Source organism: Panulirus ornatus, chromosome 11, assembly GCF_036320965.1.
Source record: "Panulirus ornatus isolate Po-2019 chromosome 11, ASM3632096v1, whole genome shotgun sequence".
Lineage (NCBI taxonomy): Eukaryota > Metazoa > Arthropoda > Malacostraca > Decapoda > Palinuridae > Panulirus > Panulirus ornatus.
The window spans coordinates 14,203,229-14,227,395 of NC_092234.1; the positions used below are offsets into that span (position 1 = coordinate 14,203,229).

Below are 24,167 nucleotides of genomic sequence, written 5' to 3' on the forward strand. Positions count from 1 at the left end.
TACAATGGTGCGATATTCAACACTTTATCATACAATAGGCTCCATGTTAGATGACTTAGTGCAACTGTAGGGTAATGTAAGTGTTCTCAGAATGTTTAAGATAGGCTAGGCTAAAAGTGATGTTCGGTGGGTTAGATGTACAGTATTAAATGTATTTTCGACTTGCGGTATTCAACTTTTGATGGGTTTATCAGAATGTAACCCCTAAATGTATCCTTATGGGAAAAGCCTTTACTTTTACCAGAAATTCTTACTCGTAACCAAGTGATGACTGCTTAAATCACATTACAGAATAGAAAACCTACATGCAGTAATCTTATGTACATGTTTTCAGCATCAGTGGTGGATCTTCAGCATCTGAATGTGCAAAATGACTGAGAACATTATGTATTACCAAGTTCAGAATGTAGGTAAAAACAATGTAGAATGGATAAATAAATGTACTTCTAATCATTTAACTTCAAAAATTATCCATCAACATGCAGTCATTACATTCAAAACATCAACATAAATTAACAATTGTCCTACCCTGCGGTACAAGAGAGAATGGATTGATGTTCGACATGGGAAGATCACCAGGGGGAAGCTTATGGCAAGGGAAACTGTGAAGAACATTTTAATCCCTTCCGTCAAGTGAGAGTTTGGGAAGCTCATGATGAGATTGCCTGCCAAATAAAATCACCTATAAGCAATACATTTCACATACTGCACTTAGTTTGTAAAAGAGATTCATCAAAGTTATGCAAACTTCTAAATAATACATACAAAAGTCATATGCCAAATCCTTATCTACCTAACAAGACTTGTCTGACTATATCCAAATAACTCCATTATTCAATAATCTATGCATTATACATAGTTATAAATATGGCTGTATGTATCTATGATTACCTATTTCTAGATACTGTTTGGAGCAGTTGAATCAGCTTTATTCTTTTGCTGCCCTGAATTTTAACCATGCATTCCTGTCATTACCTTTTGGATTTCCAAGCAATCTGCATGAATTCTTCACTGCTGAGCTTGTTCTACACACTAAACACTATTGATGTTTTTGCCCATTCTTCCTGAAACTCCACATAAGCAGTTTACCGTTATGCCCTGTTCTCTGAAAACATATCATGTTTGAATCACAGAGGACCTGCTGGAGAAATTCAAAACTGTCTATCCAATATCCTCTTTCCCTCTAAAGTGGGCTAACTGAAAACCTCTTTCCTCTCTCCATATCTTGTTTCACTCAATCCTTGTTGCATTACCTTCCCTTATCACTCTGTCCTTGTTTCATTGAAGAGACTACACTGCTGAAGAACATTCCAGCCTGGGTAAAGTTATAGCGAGTAATCTCTTTTAAACATTTCACTGATCATGTACCTGAAATCAATATTAACAGTGACAAAAACAGTTTCCTTCTCTTATCCTCTTTACATGACTTAGATTACATGGTCACTGTAAAGTTATCTCCAATGTCCCTTTCACAAATGGATTCTTGTATGTTGTCTTATATCTCTAGTAAGGCAGTCAAAGTGTAATCTGCACACACCCTTTCCCATCTTTACTACAGCAAATTTGTGAAAGTCAGATTTCATAAACATTCTGAGAATCGCTGCATTCTGCTAGGATGTCTACAACATATTGCATTCCGATTTACTTTAATCAAACTTTTGGTACCATCAAGTGACATATCTAGGTATAACTTTTATATATCATATGCAAATTTTGGGGGATGATTTCTATGCCTGCTGCTTGGTCTGTGACAGTTTTTTCTAATCTAATTTGGCACTTCACTTACAGAGATGAGAAACAACAACAGTGACAACAATGTACCCTATTGGATCCTACTTGTTACCCTTGTTTATCGTGAAAAGCCTCCCATGATATTCATTTTCTGCTCCATCTAACTTCTTCATCAATCCTGTGTAGGGACACCATCATGAGCATTCTAACTGTCTAGGAATGGAAATACACCACATCGTTTTTTTCCAAGATGACTAGTGTGTATAATGGGGGGGGTTAAACATATATGGAACCTTATCTCAACTCCTCATTCTATCATACACTCTTGAACTTATATTATATTCATCTCTTACTTTTTCACTCAACAACCCATAACTCTCTCATTAACAAAATAGCTTCTCTGATCTTTTCTAATCCATACGTGATCAGCTTCCTGTTGTGCTTTCATCTTTAATAACTGTTGTGCACTGAAATAATATAAAACCATTAACACTTTTATTAAAGACAGAGGAAAGGTTGCCCCACAGGACACAGCATCACTACCCCCTGCTTCAGTGAGGTAGCACCAGGAAAACAGACAAAAAAGGCCACATTCATTCACACTCAGTCTCTAGCATTCATAGTATGAAGGTGAAATAGCACTTCAATAGGAGTTCATACAACTTCATTTAACACGCAATGTTTCTATATATGTGGCACGACATGTTTCAAGGAGACAATTCAACTCACACTTAAGTCCTGCCGTCCAGCACCAATATGTACAGACCAACCACTGCAGTGTGTTGCAATGTCAAAATGCTTCAGTATTTCAAACAGTTTTATCAAATCTTTTTGAAATCTGTGTTTTAAGGGAAAATAATTCTTGTTTCTGAGTAACAAGATTGGTTTTTGCTCTCTTTCACACTCATTCTAGGTTATTAGGTTGAGGGACAAGGTAGTTGGGATGTAAGTTTGAATGGTGAAAAAAAATCATCTAAATGAATCTCCTAGACTTCTATCATAGAATGAGCCCTGTTTCAGACAAAAGAGGTGGATGGGTGAGTTGAGGAGCTGCAAGATGGCAATTAATACTGTCCTACTTACAAGGTTTGTCATGACAAAGAAGATGAATTTTTAATCAAGCATAAAGGGGAGATTCCTCAGAAGGATCAAATATTATTTTAGGGAATAAGGGACACATCATTTGGTATAAGCTACTATCAGCAATGCTATTCTTGATTTTTGGAAAATATTTGTCAGAAAGACCTGAATATGTTTGTGGGTGATGCTAAGTTTTACAGAAGTTAAAAAGGGCTTTAATCCTAAAACTGCTCCCACTGTCTTCCCATCTATTTTCAAAACTGCTGATGTTCATTCCCAGCAATTACATATATATGTCACAAGCAATCAATCAACATGGCTGGAAAGGGATATCATGCATCTTAGTCATCGACAAAAAATCAAAGAGAATGAATATACATCCTCCGGATGTATGCAGTCACATTTATAGTTAGCATTCACTGAACTCAGGAAAGGTCACTTAAGACTTTGGACAGTCATCATTCCAGCAGGCCTATTATGTAACAGTAAGGGGAGTGGGTGGCAGAATGTGAAGAGGCCCCTGAATGATACAAATACGGATATCAAAACTGCTTGTGCAATTTCAAAAGTTTTCAGTAACAGTCGGGGAGGGAAGACATAAGTTTTCAACTTGAATGCCCAGTGTTGCTACCCTCAACAAAGTAGAAGATCAAATTACTAAGCATATACATGATATCCAAGCAATAAGTAGTGTGAGTGGTTGACTTGCAAGCAGCAAACATGTGTATTAAGAAGTGATAAAAAGTGGTTTCCCTATGAATACATTTTCAGATGGTGGTAAATTTATATAACCTGATGGCAACAATGACGATAGTTTACTCAAATTATTCCCTGAATAAAAGCTATTGGTGTACTCATAAAGTCTTTGTTATTCTCACTATTATGGGGGAGGAGTCTGAGACTTTTCCTGCCTTAACCAAGAAAATAAGAAGACAATATTTTTTTTTTTTGCTTTGTCGCTGTCTCCCGCATCTGCGAGGTAGCGCAAGGAAACAGACAAAAGAAATGGCCCAACCCACCCCCATACACAATGTATATACATACACGTCCACACACGCAAATATACATACCTATACATCTCAATGTACACATATATATATATACACACAGACACATACATATATACCCATGCACACAATTCACACTGTCTGCCTTTATTCATTCCCATCGCCACCCCGCCACACATGGAATACCATCCCCCTCCCCCCTCATGTGTGCGAGGTAGCACTAGGAAAAGACAACAAAGGCCCCATTCGTTCACACTCAGTCTCTAGCTGTCGTGCAATAATGCCCGAAACCACAGCTCCATTTCCACATCCAGGCCCCACACAACTTTCCATGGTTTACCCCAGACGCTTCACATGCCCTGATTCAATCCACTGACAGCACGTCAACCCCAGTATACCACATCGATCCAATTCACTCTATTCCTTGCCCTCCTTTCACCCTCCTGCATGTTCAGGCCCCGATCACACAAAATCTTTTTCACTCCATCTTTCCACCTCCAATTTGGTCTCCCACTTCTCCTCGTTCCCTCCACCTCCGACACATATATCCTCTTGGTCAGTCTTTCCTCACTCATTCTCTCCATGTGACCAAACCATTTCAAAACACCCTCTTCTGTTCTCTCAACCATGCTCTTTTTATTTCCACACATCTCTCTTACCCTTACATTACTTACTCAATCAAACCACCTCACACCACACATTGTCCTCAAACATCTCATTTCCAGCACATCCACCCTCCTGCGCACAACTCTATCCACAGCCCACGCCTCGCAACGATATATCATTGTTGGAACCACTATTCCTTCAAACATACCCATTTTAGCTTTCCGAGATAATGTTCTCGACTGCCACACATTCTTCAAGGCTCCCAGGATTTTCGCCCCCTCCCCCACCCTATGATTCACTTCCGCTTCCATGGTTCCATCTGCTGCCAGATCCACTCCCAGATATCTAAAACACTTTACTTCTTCCACTTTTTCTCCATTCAAACTCACCTCCCAATTGACTTGACTCTCAACCCTACTGTACCTAATAACCTTGCTCTTATTCACATTTACTCTTAACTTTCTTCTTTTACATACTTTACCAAACTCAGTCACCAGCTTCTGCAGTTTCTCACATGAATCAGCCACCAGCGCTGTATCATCAGCGAACAACAACTGACTCACTTTCCAAGCTCTCTCACCCACAACAGACTTCATACTTGCCCCTCTTTCCAAAACTCTTGCATTCACCTCCTTAACAACCCTATCCATAAACAAATTAAACAACCATGGAAACATCACACACCCCTGCCGCAAACCTACATTCACTGAGAACCAATCACTTTTTACAACCCCATCCATAAACAAATTAAACAACCATGGAGACATCACACACCCCTGCCGCAAACCTACATTCACTGAGAACCAATCACTTTCCTCTCTTCCTACTCGTACACATGCCTTACATCCTCGATAAAAACTTTTCACTGCTTCTAACAACTTGCCTCCCACACCATATATTCTTAATACCTTCCACAGAGCATCTCTATCAACTCTATCATATGCCTTCTCCAGATCCATAAATGCTACATACAAATCCATTTGCTTTTCTAAGTATTTCTCACATACATTCTTCAAAGCAAACACCTGATCCACACATCCTCTACCACTTCTGAAACCATACTGCTCTTCCCCAATCTGATGCTCTGTACATGCCTTCACCCTCTCAATCAATACCCTCCCATGTAATTTACCAGGAATACTCAACTTTTTTTTTTTTTTTATACTATTCGCCATTTCCCGCGATAGCGAAGGTAGCGTTAAGAACAGAGGACTGGGTTTTGAGGAATATCTTCACCTGGCCCCCTTCTCTGTTCCTTCTTTTGGAAAAAAAAAAAAATTGAGCACTCACCCTTATCCCCTTTGCCTTTGTACAATGGCACTATGCACGCATTCCGCCAATCCTCAGGCACCTCACCATGAGTCATACATACATTAAATAACCTTACCAACCAGTCAATAATACAGTCACCCCCTTTTTTAATAAATTCCACTGCAATACCATCCAAACCTGCTGCCTTGCCGGCTTTCATCTTCCGCAAAGCTTTTACTACCTCTTCTCTGTTTACCAAATCATTTTCCCTAACCCTCTCAATTTGCACACCACCTCGACCAAAACACCCTATATCTGCCACTCTATCATCAAACACATTCAACAAACCTTCAAAATACTCACTCCATCTCCTTCTCACATCACCACTACTTGTTATCACCTCCCCATTTGCGCCCTTCACTGAAGTTCCCATTTGCTCCCTTGTCTTACGCACTTTATTTACCTCCTTCCAGAACATCTTTTTATTCTCCCTAAAATTTAATGATACTCTCTCACCCCAACTCTCATTTGCCCTCTTTTTCACCTCTTGCACCTTTCTCTTGACCTCCTGTCTCTTTCTTTTATACATCTCCCACTCAATTGCATTTTTTCCCTGCAAAAATCGTCCAAATGCCTCTCTCTTCTCTTTCACTAATAATCTTACTTCTTCATCCCACCACTCACTACCCTTTCTAATCAACCCACCTCCCACTCTCTCATGCCACAAGCATCATTTGCGCAAGCCATCACTGATTCCCTAAATACATCCCATTCCTCCCCTACTCCCCTTACTTCCACTGATCTCACCTTTTTCCATTCTGTACTCAGTCTCTCCTGGTACTTCCTCACACAAGTCTCCTTCCCAAGCTCACTTACTCTCACCACCCTCTTCACCCCAACATTCACTCTTCTTTTCTGAAAACCCATACAAATCTTCACCTTAGCCTCCACAAGATAATGATCAGACATCCCTCCAGTTGCACCTCTCAGCACATTAACATCCAAAAGTCTCTCTTTCGCGCGCCTGTCAATTAACACGTAATCCAATAACACTCTATGGCCATCTCTCCTACTTACATACGTCTACTTATGTATAGCTCGCTTTTTAAACCAGGTATTCCCAATCATCAGTCCTTTTTCAGCACATAAATCTACAAGCTCTTCACCATTTCCATTTGCAACACTGAACACCCCATGTATACCAATTATTCCCTCAACTGCCACATTACTCACCTTTGCATTCAAATCACCCATCACTATAACCCGGTCTCGTGCATCAAAACCACTAACACACTCATTCAGCTGCTCCCAAAACACTTGCCTCTCATGATCTCTCTTCTCATGCCCAGGTGCATATGCACCAATAATCACCCATCTCTCTCCATCAGCTTTCAGTTTTACCAATATTAATCGAGAATTTACTTTCTTTCATTCTATCACATACTCCCACAACTCCTGTTTCAGGAGTACTGCTACTCCTTCCCTTGCTCTTGTCCTCTCACTAACCCCTGGCTTTACTCCCAAGACATTCCCAAACCACTCTTCCCCTTTACCCTTGAGCTTCATTTCACTCAGAGCCAAAACATCCAGGTTCCTTTCCTCAAACATACTACCTATCTCTCCTTTTTTCACATCTTGGTTACATCCACATACATTTAGACACCCCAGTTATACCATACAGCATACTACTACATGCAGTCAAGTTATACCTGCTCATCACAGTCTATGGTTGCTCATTCTTTCCAAGCTGATATTAGCCAGAAATGGATCTAAAGAAGGAATATCAAGATCAGACATTTGTGGCATGATCCACAAAACGAAAGTAAGAGGTAGGGATAACAAATGTAAAACCAGAAATCAATTTTGGAGTTGTTAGTAAAATTAAAAATCAAATGCAATTATTGACGGAAGTAATGAAACTCAAAAACTAAGTTACACATTATGAGAAATCACAATAAACGACCATGAGCACAGTTTGGAATTAGACAAAACAAGTAACCAAGGGAGTGGAGGTAGAAAGATTAAAATGAGCAAGAGAGATCAGAAGGGGCTATTTTATATGTTCTAGAGGCTGTTGATGAGAAAAGGCCCTGAACACCAAGCCTTTATTTTTTTTCAGGAAATGCAGCCCAGTTGTGAGGGATAGGCAGCAAATATTGAGCGTGCTGATTCATCAGAGGACAGGAACCTGTGAACACTGAATATGTGGTGCCTAGGGCACCACGTGAAACTGTAATCGTCAATGACGGAATAATTAGCCAATTTATGGTCTGGCTTCTCATGCACACCTTCCACCCTCCAAAATGAATCACAACTGCAACTGAAAAGATCTTAACCAAACAAGACTTTTATTCATTTTCTACACAAAGGTTTCACCAAATTTGATAAAATACAGCAGCGTCAGGAACAGAGGAATAATGGCTACGTTTGCATACCTCCATTCTAGCTGTCAATTATAATGAACCAAAACCAGAGCATATCATCCACATCCAAGCCCTGCACACATTCTATTGTTTACCTTAACTGCCTCACAAGCCCTGGATCAGCCCAATGAAAGCAAATTGCCCCTATATAAAACACTGATATAATTCAAAGTTTAATTTGCTAAATGGCAGCAAATGTGCAAGCTAAAAATATACCTCTAAAGATTCACCATGAGAGTTTTGCTCAGTAAAGGCCACAACCTAAGAAAGCTGTCAGCAACATATATAGGTGATCAGGAGACAGCCTTCCATTGAATAGTCTTCCATACCAAATCAAAATGCTGAAAGCTGTATTTGTTAAATGGCAACAAACATGCAAGTAAAAAAAAAAATATGCCTGAAAACTTACCTGACAAATCCTGGTCAGTAAATGCCACATAACCTAAGAAGCCAACAGAAATGTAGAGTGCACAGCAGAGATTGAGTGCATGATTCACAACAGATCTCATCTTTGGAATATCAGGATCTGGGATGGAATCATAGATCTCAAACACATTGCTGAAAAATGAAAATAAAACATCAGAGCTGTATCATGCCAAAAACATTAAAATGTTTTGGTAAATATATTCAAGACCAATCAGTGATAATGATTAAAATGAGTTGATAACTGAAAGAGAGCGGTTGAATCACAATGAAGTGTTCATCAAAGTTTCAAAATAAGCATATGAGAATAAATCCAGTATTTGGGAACAAAGTTCTTTAAAATTAGAAATGGTAATAAAGGTTGTGGGATGAAAAATGAAATGAAAGGAAAAGAATCAAAAGTGCCCTGATATACCTAATAAAAAGAAGAAAGCTGAGAGACCAATGTGTCTCAAACCTCTGCAAAGAATTAATTGTCCCAGTTCTTCTGTCAGAATCTAATAAATTATAGTTTCTAGAACTTTTACACAGCAGAAACCTGAATAGCAAATTTCATCAATCAAGGTAAAACAGTCTGCAGTCAGAAATATCTCTTCTCAGCATCATCACCCTCATACCCTGAAAAAATTGAAGATTGTGCCTATGATTTTGTACATATGCCTAGATCATGCATGAAGTGACTCCCACGATGCCTAACCATCATTTACATGTGGAGGCTCAGAAGGAGAGTCACAAGGTAGGACTGGCCGAGAACTGTAAAACTGTTCTATTGGATAACTGTTATGCCCACCCAAATGCTGCAATATTAGTGATGCACAATGTTTTCATGAGATATCTGTCCCCAAAGCACTTCCCTGATGTAGCCCATGGACTAGGAAATTATTCATGACATGAAATGTTTTGTTTTTTCTTTCATGCTTGTTCGCTGATGCCTGTGTTAGGTAGGAACTTTCCTCACTTAGCTCCTTCCTCTGATCTTTCCTTTGGAGATATAATACACCTCCTACTTCCACCCCTCTTAAATACCATGTACAACATGAAGTATTCTTTCTCCCCTATACTAAAGGATAATAAAATGCTACTAATGAAATAAATTACTGGGTTAGTTGTCGCATATAGTTTTTGACGCAAGCATAGATAATGCCTTCGAGTAGCAGTTCAAAATCAAAGATGACACCTAGGCACTGGCAGGAACATGGGACACAATGACTGCCTCCACAAAAGAATGCCTGGCATTAACTGTGACCTACACCCACATCTGATAACAAAGACACAGCTAGTTATTTTCATCTGATGATAAGCCCTTTCTGAAAGAGTCCTAGTGTTATCCATAGGCCCTTTTTCCAAAAGCTCCTAGCACTCCAAGGCTGTCCTACACTCAGTGGCAGATACAAGATGTACTCCTATGAAGCAAGAAGTTCTTTGACAAGACTGTACTCTATTCTCTCAAAAGAAAAAGATACAGCCGCAACAAAAGTGACTTTTCATTTGTGGTATTACCTCAAGCAGGCAAAGTCTAGTAACATCAGCCAAAAATTTTGAAGGGTTTAATATTTCTAATGAGAAAACGTAAACAGCAAAACTGTGATGATGCACTAAAGGGATAGATCCCAGTAGAGAGGTCAACAAGAATTTGTGAAGATGATACTGATGATTGGATGCACTAACAATGAAGTTCACATACTGTCAATCAACAAATGAAAAAACTTTCCATGATGATACAGCCCACTCAAGGAGACAGTGATAATAGCAACAGTGACAGCAAAATTACACAAAAAGGATCATTTTGAATACAGAAATAAAACTGGCAGACAAGTTCATTTGGGTCTTAAAGCAAAAGCATTTCAATATCCAGCAAGATATGATTTATGTGCACAGGATTTACAGGTTAAACACAGAAAAACCTATTTGCATGAAGCAAGTAACAGTGTAATAATAATTTAAGAGAGCACTTAAGTGCTATACATGCTTCAATAGAGCAACTCCAACCCCTTCACCTAACCCTAGCTCCTACGGGGGATGAAATAAAAGGCCTGCATCCTGCCTATCAGCAATCAGTATCATCAAATCAAGATGTCAATCATGTTTACTCACCCTTACCTTCAACTAAGCCAGATGCCACCCCTACCCCTAAGTGTTCCTTCTAGGTTTTCTTCCTGCCAGCTTTAGTGCTGAAGGGTGCGCTGGGTGGGGAGGTGCCTTCTGATTTACGGTCCTGTCACCACCACAAATAAGATTTAACGAAATTTACCAGTTTGTGGTCATATATATATATATATATATATATATATATATATATATATACTTCTTTTTCTTTTTCTTTCAAACTACTCGCCACCTCCCGCATTAGCGAGGTAGCGTTAAGAACAGAGGACTGGGCCTTTGAGGGAATACCCTCACCTGGCCCAATTCTCTGTTCCTTCTTTTGGAAAATTAAAAAAAAAAAAAAAACGAGAGGGGAGGATTTCCAGCCCCCCGCTCCCTCCCCTTTTAGTCGCCTTCTACGACACGCAGGGAATACGTGGGAAGTATTCTTTCTCCCCTATCCCCAGGGAATATATATATATATATATATATATATATATATACAGCGCTGGTGGCTGATTCATGTGAGAAACTGCAGAAGCTGGTGAATGAGTTTGGTAAAAAGTGTGAAAGAAGAAAGTTAAGAGTAAATGTGAATAAGAGCAAGGTTATTAGGTACAGTAGGGTTGAGGGTCAAGTCAACTGGGAGGTAAGTGTGAATGGAGAAAAACTGGAGGAAGTAAAGTGTTTTAGATATCTGGGAGTGGATCTGGCAGCGGATGGAACCATGGAAGCAGAAGTGGATCATAGGGTGGGGGAGGGGGCCAAAATCCTGGGAACCTTGAAGAATGTGTGGAAGTCGAGAACATTATCTCGGAAAGCAAAAATGGGTATGTTTGAAGGAATAGTGGTTCCAACAATGTTGTATGGTTGCGAGGCGTGGGCTATGGATAGAGTTGTGCGCAAGAGGATGGATGTGCTGGAAATGAGATGTTTGAGGACAATGTGTGGTGTGAGGTGGTTTGATCGAGTAAGTAATGTAAGGGTAAGAGAGATGTGTGGAAATAAAAAGAGCGTGGTTGAGAGAGCAGAAGAGGGTGTTTTGAAATGGTTTGGGCACATGGAGAGAATGAGTGAGGAAAGATTGACCAAGAGGATATATGTGTCGGAGGTGGAGGGAACGAGGAGAAGTGGGAGACCAAATTGGAGGTGGAAAGATGGAGTGAAAAAGATTTTGTGTGATCGGGGCCTGAACATGCAGGAGGGTGAAAGGAGGGCAAGGAATAGAGTGAATTGGATCGATGTGGTATACCGGGGTTGACGTGCTGTCAGTGGATTGAATCAGGGCATGTGAAGCGTCTGGGGTAAACCATGGAAAGCTGTGTAGGTATGTATATTTGCGTGTGTGGACGTATGCATATACATGTGTATGGGGGTGGGTTGGGCCATTTCTTTCGGCTGTTTCCTTGCGCTACCTCGCAAATGAGGGAGACAGCGACAAAGCAAAAAAAAAAAATATATATATGTGTTTTAGATATCTGGGAGTGGATCTGGCAGCGGATGGAACCATGGAAGCGGAAGTGGATCATAGGGTGGGGGAGGGGGCAAAAATTCTGGGAGCCTTGAAGAATGTGTGGAAGTCGAGAACATTATCTCGGAAAGCAAAAATGGGTATGTTTGAAGGAATAGTGGTTCCAACAATGTTGTATGGTTGCGAGGCGTGGGCTATGGATAGAGTTGCGCGCAAGAGGATGGATGTGCTGGAAATGAGATGTTTAAGGACAATGTGTGGTGTGAGGTGGTTTGATCGAGTAAGTAACGTAAGGGTAAGAGAGATGTGTGGAAATAAAAAGAGCGTGGTTGAGAGAGCAGAAGAGGGTGTTTTGAAATGGTTTGGGCACATGGAGAGAATGAGTGAGGAAAGGTTGACCAAGAGGATATATGTGTCGGAGGTGGAGGGAACGAGGAGAAGTGGGAGACCAAATTGGAGGTGGAAAGATGGAGTGAAAAAGATTTTGTGTGATCGGGGCCTGAACATGCAGGAGGGTGAAAGGAGGGCAAGGAATAGAGTGAATTGGAGCGATGTGGTATACCGGGGTTGACGTGATGTCAGTGGATTGAATCAAGGCATGTGAAGCGTCGGGGGTAAACCATGGAAAGCTGTGTAGGTATGTATATTTGCGTGTGTGGACGTATGTATATACATGTGTATGGGGGGGGTTGGGCCATTTCTTTCGTCTGTTTCCTTGCGCTACCTCGCAAACGCGGGAGACAGCGACAAAGTATAATAAAATATAAAAATAAAATATAATATATATATACATGTATCTAGAGAATAATCATGCAAACATATCAAAGTCAACCCTAAGATCTCTCACATGCAGATTCTTGTAATTTAGTTCTTTTGCTTTGTCCTATCTTCATAACCTTGTACTTAAAGTGGATCAAATCTCATCATCCATTTCATCTCAACAACCTTTGAGTTTGTCCAGATCCCCTTCTGGGATGATGCAATCATTCTTTATTTTTCTCATGACCTTACCATCATCCACAAGCATGTTTTGATAAAATTCCAGTCTGTCAGGTAAGTCATTCATATATACTGAGAATAGTAGTGGGCCCAAAACCAAACCCTGCAGCATGCAACATGTAACCTCAACCCACTTCCAGAATCCTCCTCTTACCTGCATTCTTTGCTCCCTTCCAATAAGGTAGTCATCTATCCAGCAAAGGTGCCCACCCCTCAAATGAACTTGCCTACAGATCTAGCTTTTTAAACAACCTCTGATGATGATCAGTGTCAAATACTTTGCATCAGTCAAAGAATACAACCTAAGATAAAGCTCATCTTGTCATAGAAGTCTAGAGGATTGGGTGTATATGTCCTTTTCCTAAAACTATTTTGTCTCCCAGTTAGAAAGTTTCCTCCTTGAAAGCAATCATTCATCTGCTTTCTAATTACCTTTTCTAATGTTTTACAAACCACACTTAAGAGTAAGACTGGCAAAAATATGAGAGCAGTTTTCTGATCCTTTCTTAGATATACATACATTTGCCCTCTTCTGTATATTTGCAACTACACTTTCCACTATAACTTACTTAACATTTATAGTAGTGTAGCAAGTGCCTCTGCACTTCAATTCAGAACAAGTTGTCATAATAGAATGATTATGTTACATTCATCCCAAGACTTCATTTCCCTCCCACTTTATTGCCCTCCACAATATAAACACTTTTGAACTTGTCATTCAACTCCTCAAGAATGCTTTCCTTCAAGTCCTTTAGCCTGATTAGTTGCTCTTTCACTGAAAGTCTATTCGTGATGAACTTATGAAAAAGTTTTGAACTATCTTCTGCACTTTCCGCAATGCTATCATTTCAAAATCCCTCTGCTCCTTCCTCCATACTTTGTAGTACTCATTCCTTGCTCTTAAATATCTTTCATGTGCTAGCTGGCTGGCTGCCATATCCTCTACATCTCCTCCACAATATATCTAAGAGTTCTTTCCCTTTATGACGTTTCTCAGTGAACCGCACTTCTATCCACACTGATCCTCCTAGTGCTAAAACGAACTTCCTATATTTCTATCAAAGAGTTATTTGCTTTTCTCTATTCACTTTCAAACCACCACAATTCAAACTCATAATAATATAAAAGTGTTGCTTATAACCATATCCTCCATTCTATGCTGGAAACTCCACATAATCAATAACAAAATCTGCTTTCCAAAAGCTGGGGGTGTCGAATAGGTGCTATAACTAATTTCTTTTTTCCTACGTGATTGCCGTTTCCCACGTTTTCCTATCTACAGGGGTTTTATATGCCCTAGTATGGAGTATAGCCATTTCCCACGTTTTCATATCTAAAGGGGTTTTATATGCCCAAGCATGGAATATTGCTCACAAATCTGGGGTACCCGTTTCCCAACCTTTTTATTAACCACAGTGGAATCAAATCAAAGTCTCTCTCTCTCTTCTCTCTCTCTCTCTCTCTCTCTCTCTCTCTCTCTCTCTCTCTCTCTCTCTCTCTCTCTCTCTCTCTCTCCTACTAACAGTATTCTTGCCACTGTTCACATGAGCTGTCAGCATGTGTACTTACCTGCAGCTTCCCACAGTTTCTGTGTGGAGACTGGCCACTTAAGAATGGCCCATTAAGATATCACTTTCTTCCCTTGTAGAGCTAAATTTTGAGATGATCTTCCTCCTTTTGTTTTCCCCTATAAGTTTAACTTATCCATCTTTAAGAATCAAGGCTACAAACACCTGCAGAGCCCTGATTAATTTCTACTTTCTTTTTCTCTCACCTTAATTCTTTCATATGAGATGGCCTTTGATTGGAGCACGTTTTGCTATGTTGGACACGATAAATATTTTTTTCTAAGAAAACATTAAACCACAGCAGAAATGATACATAAGAATTAACTCCTGATACTAACCTTTGGCAGGACAGACCAAGTACATAAATGGGAAGAACCTGAAGTGCTCCAGATGGTCGCCACAGTTCAGCAACATGATACCAAGACCCATCCATTAATTTTGGAAAGGCATACCAAAAAACCTGTAAATATAATTACATTTATTAGACTTAAGAATATTCATACACACTATCTTTTCCTATGAGGACTGCAGTGGGAGCAGGCTAAACCTACTTATGAATACATTTGAATATTTAGTTGATATCTTGGATAATATTCACATACCTGTTTCAAAGTGTTTTATTGAACTGATAAAATTGTGTATAAAAGACTGTATTTCAAGTCAATGGAGAATATTATACTTAGAAATTTGGTATGGCAATGGGTAACCCTCCTTCACCTGTAAGAAGTAATCTTTACACGGAACTCTTTGAAAAAACTTACTAAAGGATATCTTACCTTTTAATGCAATTTGGTTTTGGTATGTAGATGTTCTTTGTGTTTGGCCAATAAATGAAAATTTACAAACAGTTCTCCCTTTACTTAACATTTTAGTACCTTCCATCAACTTAATTGTAGACACTGAAAATAATGGTATTTTACCATTTTTAGACAGCATGATCCATAGGGATGAACACATATTTAACATACACAGAAGACCTACCTATGTATGCTTAAATATCCATTACTACTCAGCTCAACATGACAGAGTTAAAATATCATCATTCAAGTCTAAGTTCCTTAGGGCATTATATATTTGCAGCCCAGAGTTTATTGATGATGAGTTTACTGGGATATATTCTATTGGATCCAAGTTAAAGTATCCTAGATCTTTCATTGAAGTATCCCTTAAGTTGGCAAAGAAATAATTTTATGGCGTTAAACCCAAACCTCCCCTTGACACCAAGAACCTTTTAGTTCTCCCTTTTTGTAATATTTTTACATGTTGCTTAAATCCTTTAATGTATATTTGCATTCAGCAACAACAATAATATAAAGAATATCTTAATCAAGATCTCACCAGAAAGTTCTGCAGGCAGTGTTTATAGAGTGCCGTGTAAAAACTGCAATAGGTTTTATGTTACGCAAACTTGTAAGGATCTTTCTGTATGACTTAAATATAGTATAAGAACAGGACAAGAATGAAATCCTTGTTTAATCATGTTAAAAATTATGATCATTGGACTGACTGAAGTAATACCATCTCAGTTATTAGCTCTAACTCCTGTACCACAACAAATATAATTGTTTCTTCTTTTATAAAATACACAAAGATTTGTAACATTAATATTAGAGAAGGTCTATACACATTGGATGGCTTTAACACTGATAAAATTTGTAAACAGTTCCCTTTCTTCTTCACTTAATAAATTCAACGACACGCATGTTGCAAGAATTGAACGCACCCGACCTCCAATTGGGTAGTCAGTTGTTTACCAAATGGTGTCCAAGCTATGTCTTTTCTTGTATATCAACTAAGTTATTTTTTTTTTTTTTTTTTTTGCTTTGTCGCTGTCTCCCGCGTTTGCGAGGTAGCGCAAGGAAACAGACGAAAGAAATGGCCCAACCCACCCCCATACACATGTATATACATACGTCCACACACGCAAATATACATACCTACACAGCTTTCCATGGTTTACCCCAGACGCTTCACATGCCTTGATTCAATCCACTGACAGCACGTCAACCCCGGTATACCACATCGCTCCAATTCACTCTATTCCTTGCCCTCCTTTCACCCTCCTGCATGTTATATTTCTTTTTTATATCTCCCCTAATGATGTGATCATTAGATGAAAATGCAGTATAGGAACTTATCATGTTTCATTTCCCCATGGATTAGAAGGAATTTACTTGATCACATACTCAACTGAGATCTTTTCCAATATATGCTTTGTGGAAGGTTTTAAAAGTATATGGTGTGGGAGGCAAGTTGCTAGAAGCAAAGAAAAGGTTTTCCCAAGGATGTGAGACATGTGTACAAGCAGGAAGAGATGAGAGTGACTGGTTCCCAGTGAATGTTGGTCTGCGGAAGGGGTGTGTGATGTCCCTATGGTTGTTAAATTTGTTTATGGATGGGGTGGTTAAGGAGGTAAATGCAAGAGTTTTGGAGAGAGGGGCGAGTATGCAGTCTGCTGGGGATGAGAAGGCCTGGGAAGTGAGTTAGTTGTTGTTCACTGATGATACAGTTCTAATGGCTGATTCGGGAGAGAAACTGCAGAGATGAGTGACTGAGTTTGGTAAAATGTAAGAAAGGAGAAAGTTGAGAGTAAATGTGAATAAGAGAAATGTTATTAGGTTCAGTAGGGTTGAGGGACAACTTACTTGGGATGTAAGTTTGAATGGAGAAAAATTGGAGGAAGTGAAGTGCTTTAGATGTCTGGGAGTGGACTTAGCAGTGGATGGAACAATGGAAGCGGAAGTGATTCACAGGGTGGGGGAGGGGGGCCAAGGTTCTGGGAGTGATGAAGAATGTGTGGAAGGAGAGAACATTATCTTGGAGAGTAAAAATGGATACATTTCAAAGAGCAGTAGTTCCAACAATGTCATATGGATGCGAGGCATGGGCTATAGAAAGAATTGTACGGCTATAGAAAGGGTGGATGAGTTGGAAATGAAATATTGAGGGCAATATGTGGTGTGAGGTGGTTTGATCGAGTAATTAATGAAAGGGTAAGAGAGATGTGGTAATAAATAGAGTGTGCTTGAGAAAGCAGAAGAGGTGTGTTGAAATGGTTTAGACAAATGGAGAGAAAGAGTGGAGAAATGTTGACAAAGAGGATATATGTGTCAGAGGTGGAGGGAAGGAGAAGTGGGAGACCACATTGGAGATGGAAGGATGATGTGAAAAGATTTTAAGTGATCGGGGCTGAACATACAGGAGGGTGAGAGGTGTGCAAGGAATAGTGTAAACTGGAACTATGAGGTATACCAGTGTCAACATGCTGTTAATGGACTGAACCAGAGCATGTGAAGTGTCTAGGGTAAACCTTGGAAAGGTCTGTGGGGCTTGCATGTGGATAGGGAGCTGTGGTTTTGGTGCATTACTCAGGTCAGCTAGAGACTGAGTGTGAACGAATGTGGCCTTTTTTTTGTCCGTTTTCAAGGCGTTACCTCGCTGAAGCAGGGGGTAGTGATGCTGTTTTCCTGTGGGGCAGGGGAGCGACAGGAATGGATGAAGGCAGGCAAGTATGAATATGTACATGTGTATGTATATGCTGATATGTATAACCATGTATATGTGCATATGTGGGCAGTTATGTATTAAATATATATATATATATATATATATATATATATATATATATATATATATATATATATTTTTTTTTTTTTCTTTTTTTTGCTTTGTCGCTGTCTCCCGCGTTTGCAAGGTAGCGCAAGGAAACAGACGAAAGAAATGGCCCAACCCACCCCCATACACATGTATATACATACGTCCACACACGCAAATATACATACCTACACAGCTTTCCATGGTTTACCCCAGACGCTTCACATGCCTTGATTCAATCCACTGACAGCACGTCAACCCCGGTATACCACATCGCTCCAATTCACTCTATTCCTTGCCCTCCTTTCACCCTCCTGCATGTTCAGGCCCCGATCACACAAAATCTTTTTCACTCCATCTTTCCACCTCCAATTTGGTCTCCCTCTTCTCCTCGTTCCCTCCACCTCCGACACATATATTCTCTTGGTCAATCTTTCCTCACTCATTCTCTCCATGTGCCCGAACCATTTCAAAACACCCTCTTCTGCTCTCTCAACCACGCTCTTTTTATTTCCACACATCTCTCTTACCCTTACATTACTTACTCGATCAAACCACCTCACACCACACATTGTCCTCAAACATCTCATTTCCAGCACATCCATCCTCCTGCACACAACTCTATCCATAGCCCACGCCTCGCAACCATACAACATTGTTGGAACCACTATTCCTTCAAACATACCCATTTTTGCTTTCCGAGATAATGTTCTCGACTTCCACACATTCTTCAAGGCTCCCAGAATTTTCGCCCCCTCCCCCACCCTATGATCCACTTCCGCTTCCATGGTTCCATCCGCTGCCAGATCCACTCCCAGATATCTAAAACACTTCACTTCCTCCAGTTTTTCTCCATTCAAACTCACCTCCCAATTGACTTGACCCTCAACCCTACTGTACCTAATAACCTTGCTCTTATTCACATTTACTCTTAACTTTCTTCTTTCACACACTTTACCAAACTCAGTCACCAGCTTCTGCAGTTTCTCAAATGAATCAGCCACCAGCGCTGTATCATCAGCGAACAACAACTGACTCACTTCCCAAGCTCTCTCATCCCCAACAGACTTCATACTTGCCCCTCTTTCCAAAACTCTTGCATTCACCTCCCTAACAACCCCATCCATAAACAAATTAAACAACCATGGAGACATCACACACCCCTGCCGCAAACCTACATTCACTGAGAACCAATCACTTTCCTCTCTTCCTACACGTACACATGCCTTACATCCTCGATAAAAACTTTTCACTGCTTCTAACAACTTGCCTCCCACACCATATATTCTTAATACCTTCCACAGAGCATCTCTATCAACTCTATCATATGCCTTCGCCAGATCCATAAATGCTACATACAAATCCATTTGCTTTTCTAAGTATTTCTCACATACATTCTTCAAAGCAAACACCTGATCCACACATCCTCTACCACTTCTGAAACCACACTGCTCTTCCCCAATCTGATGCTCTGTACATGCCTTCACCCTCTCAATCAATATCCTCCCATATAATTTACCAGGAATACTCAACAAACTTATACCTCTGTAATTTCAGCACTCACTCTTATCCCCTTTGCCTTTGTACAATGGCACTATGCACGCATTCCGCCAATCCTCATGCACCTCACCATGAGTCATACATACATTAAATAACCTTACCAACCAGTCAACAATACAGTCACCCCCTTTTTTAATAAATTCCACTGCAATACCATCCAAACCTGCTGCCTTGCCGGCTTTCATCTTCCGCAAAGCTTTTACTACCTCTTCTCTGTTTACCAAATCATTTTCCCTAACCCTCTCACTTTGCACACCACCTCGACCAAAACACCCTATATCTGCCCTGTGTATATGTGCGCATGTATGTGTGTGTGTATGTGTATATATGTATATATATATTATCCCTGGGGATAGGGGTGAAAGAATACTTCCCACGCATTCCTCGCGTGTCGTAGAAAGCGACTAGAGGGGACGGGAGCGGGGGGCCAGAAATCCTCCCCTCCTTGTATTTTTTTTAACTTTCTAAAATGGGAAACAGAAGAAGGAGTCACGCGGAGAGTGCTCATCCTCCTCGAAGGCTCAGATTGGGGTGCCTAAATGTGTGTGGATGTAACCAAGATGTGAAAAAAGGAGAGATAGGTAGTATGTTTGAGGAAAGGAACCTGGATGTTTTGGCTATGAGTGAAACGAAGCTCAAGGGTAAAGGGGAAGAGTGGTTTGGGAATGTCTTGGGAGTAAAGTCAGGGGTTAGTGAGAAGACAAGAGCAAGGGAAGGAGTAGCAATACTCCTGAAACAGGAGTTGTGGGAGTATGTGATAGAATGTAAGAAAGTAAATTCTCGATTAATATGGGTAAAACTGAAAGTTGATGGAGAGAGATGGGTGATTATTGGTGCATATGCACCTGGGCATGAGAAGAAAGATCATGAGAGGCAAGTGTTTTGGGAGCAGCTGAATGAGTGTGTTAGTGGTTTTGATGCACGAGACCGGGTTATAGTGATGGGTGATTTGAATGCAAAGGTGAGTAATGTGGCAGTTGAGGGAATAATTGGTATACATGGGGTGTTCAGTGTTGTAAATGGAAATGGTGAAGAGCTTGTAGATTTATGTGCTGAAAAAGGACTGATGATTGGGAATACCTGGTTTAAAAAGCGAGATATACATAAGTATACTTATGTAAGTAGGAGAGATGGCCAGAGAGCGTTATTGGATTATGTGTTAATTGACAGGCGCACGAAAGAGAGACTTTTGGATGTTAATGTGCTGAGAGGTGCAACTGGAGGGATGTCTGATCATTATCTTGTGGAGGCTAAGGTGAAGATTTGTATGGGTTTTCAGAAAAGAGTGAATGTTGGGGTGAAGAGGGTGGTGAGAGTAAGTGAGCTTGGGAAGGAGACTTGTGTGAGGAAGTACCAGGAGAGACTGAGTACAGAATGGAAAAAGGTGAGAACAATGGAAGTAAGGGGAGTGGGGGAGGAATGGGATGTATTTAGGGAATCAGTGACGGATTGCGCAAAAGATGCTTGTGGCATGAGAAGAGTGGGAGATGGGTTGATTAGAAAAGGTAGTGAGTGGTGGGATGAAGAAGTAAGAGTATTAGTGAAAGAGAAGAGAGAGGCATTTGGACGATTTTTGCAGGGAAAAAATGCAATTGAGTGGGAGATGTATAAAAGAAAGAGACAGGAGGTCAAGAGATAGAGTTGATAGAGATGCTCTGTGGAAGGTATTAAGAATATATGGTGTGGGAGGCAAGTTGTTAGAAGCAGTGAAAAATGTTTATCGAGGATGTAAGGCATGTGTACGTGTAGGAAGAGAGGAAAGTGATTGGTTCTCAGTGAATGTAGGTTTGCGGCAGGGGTGTGTCATGTCTCCATGGTTGTTTAATTTGTTTATGGATGGGGTTTTTAGGGAGGTGAATGCAAGAGTTTTGGAAAGAGGGGCAAGTATGAAGTCTGTTGTGGATCAGAGAGCGTGGGAAGTGAATCAGTTGTTGTTCGCTGATGATACAGCGCTGGTGGCTGATTCATGTGAGAAACTGCAGAAGCTGGTGACTGAGTTTGGTAAAGTGTGTGAAAGAAGAAAGTTAAGAGTAAATGTGAATAAGAGCAAGGTAATTAGGTACAGTAGGGTTGAGGGTCAAGTCAATTGGGAGGTAAGTTTGAATGGAGAAAAACTGGAGGAAGTAAAGTGCTTTAGATATCTCGGAGTGGATCTGGCAGCAGATGGAACCATGGAAGCAGAAGTGGATCATAGGGTGGGGGAGGGGGCAAAAATGCTGGGAGCCTTGAAGAATGTGTGGAAGTCGAGAACATCATCTCGGAGAGCAAAAATGGGTATGTTTGAAGGAATAGTGGTTCCAACAATGTTGTATGGTTGCGAGGCGTGGGCTATGGATAGAGTAGTGTGCAGGAGGGTGGATGTGCTGGAAATGAGAAGTTTTAGGACAATATGTGGTGTGAGGTGGTTTGATCGAGTAAGTAACGTAAGGGTAAGAGAGATGTGTGGAAATAAGAAGAGCGTGGTTGAGAGAGCAGAAGAGGGTGTTTTGAAATGATTTGGGCACATGGAGAGAATGAGTGAGGAAAGATTGACCAAGAGGATATATGTGTTGGAGGTGGAGGGAACGAGAAGTGGGAGACCAAATTGGAGGTGAAAAGATGGAGTGAAAAAGATTTTGAGTGATCGGGGCCTGAACATGCAGAAGGGTGAAAGGCGTGCAAGGAATAGAGTGAATTGGATCGATGTGGTATTCCGGGGTCGACGCACTGTCAATGGATTGAATCAGGGCACGTGAAGCGTCTGGGGTAAACCATGGAAAGTTCTGTGGGGCCTGGATGTGGAAAGGGAGCTGTGGTTTCGGGCATTATTGCATGACAGCTAGAGACTGAGTGTGAATGAATGGGGCCTTTGTTGTCTTTTCCTAGCGCTATCTCGCACACAGGAGGGGGGAGGGGGATGTTATTCCATGTGTAGTGAGGTGGCGATGGGAATGAATAAAGGCAGACAGTATGAATTATGTACACGTGTACATATGTATATGTCTGTGTGTGTATATACATGTATACGTATATATGTATATTTGCGTGTGTGGACATGTATGTATATACATGCGTATGTGGGTATATATAAAGACATATACATATATAAACATGTACATAATTCATAGTCTGCCCTTATTCATTCCCGTTGCCACCCTGCCACACATGAAATGTCAACTCCCTTCCCCCGCATGTGTGCGAGGTAGCGCTAGGAAAGGACAACAAAGGCCACTTTTGTTCACACTCAGTCTCTAGCTGTCATGTAATAATGCACCAAAACCACAGCTCCCTTTCCACATAAAGGCCCCACAAGACTTTCCATGGTTTACCCCAGACGCTTCACATGCCCTGGTTCAATCCACTGACAGCATGTCGACCCCGGTATACCATATCGTTCCAATTCACTCTATTCCTTGCCTGCCTTTCACCCTCCTGCATGTTCAGGCCCCGATTACTCAAAATTTTATTCACTCCATCTTTCCACCTCCAATTGGGTCTCCCACTTCTCGTTCCCTCCACCTCTGACACAAATATCCTCTTGGTCAATCTTTCCTCACTCATTCTCTCCATTTGACCAAACCACTTCAAAAAACCCTCTTCTGCTCCCTCAACCACACTCTTTTTATTACCACACATCTCTCTTACCCTTTCATTACTTCATCAATCAAACCACCTCACACCACATATTGTCCTCAAACATCTCATTTCCGGCACACCCACCCTCCTCCGCACAACTCAATCTATAACCCACGCCTCGCAACAATATATCATTGTTGGAACCACTATTCCTTCAAACATACCCATTTTTGCTTTCTAAGATAACATTCTCAACTTCCACATATTTTTCAATGCTACAAAGCTTTCGCCCCCTCCCAAACCTATGATTCACTTCCGCTTCCATGGTTCCATCTGCTGCTAAATCCACTCCCAGATATCTAAAACACTTCACTTCCTCCAGTTTTTCTCCTTTCAAACTTACCTCCCAATTGACTTGACCCTCAACCCTACTGTACCTAATAACCTTGCTCTTATTCACATTTACTCTCAGCTTTCTTCTTTCACACACTTTACCAAACTCAGTCACCAGCTTCTGCAGTTTCTCACATGAATCAGCCACCAGCACTGTATCATCAGAGAACAACAACTGCTTCACTTCCCAAGCCCTCTCATCCACAACAGACTGCATACTTGCCCCTCTCTCCAATACTCTTGCATTCACCTCCATAACAACCCCATCCATAAACAAATCAAACAACCCTTGAGACATCATGCACCCCTGCCGCAAACCAACATTCACTGAGAACCAATCACTTTCCTCTCTTCTTACACGTACACATGCCTTACGTCCTCAATAAAAACTTTTCACTGCTTCTAACAACTTACCTCCCAC

The 24,167-nt window shown here is 40.7% G+C and overlaps 1 protein-coding gene across 5 annotated transcripts in view; it reads right to left on the bottom strand.

The window, feature by feature from the left end:
* Nucleotides 1-24,167, bottom strand: part of LOC139751290 (uncharacterized) — a 126,096-nt gene that overhangs the window by 73,293 nt on the left and 28,636 nt on the right. For all 5 annotated transcript variants that reach the window (XM_071666613.1, XM_071666612.1, XM_071666615.1 and 2 more), the window contains exons 6-8: nt 14,983-15,104; nt 8,508-8,656; nt 529-665 (exon numbers count right to left, since the gene is read on the bottom strand). In XM_071666613.1, the coding sequence (XP_071522714.1) occupies nt 529-665; nt 8,508-8,656; nt 14,983-15,104 (408 nt within the window). The remainder of the gene's footprint in view (nt 1-528; nt 666-8,507; nt 8,657-14,982; nt 15,105-24,167) is intronic.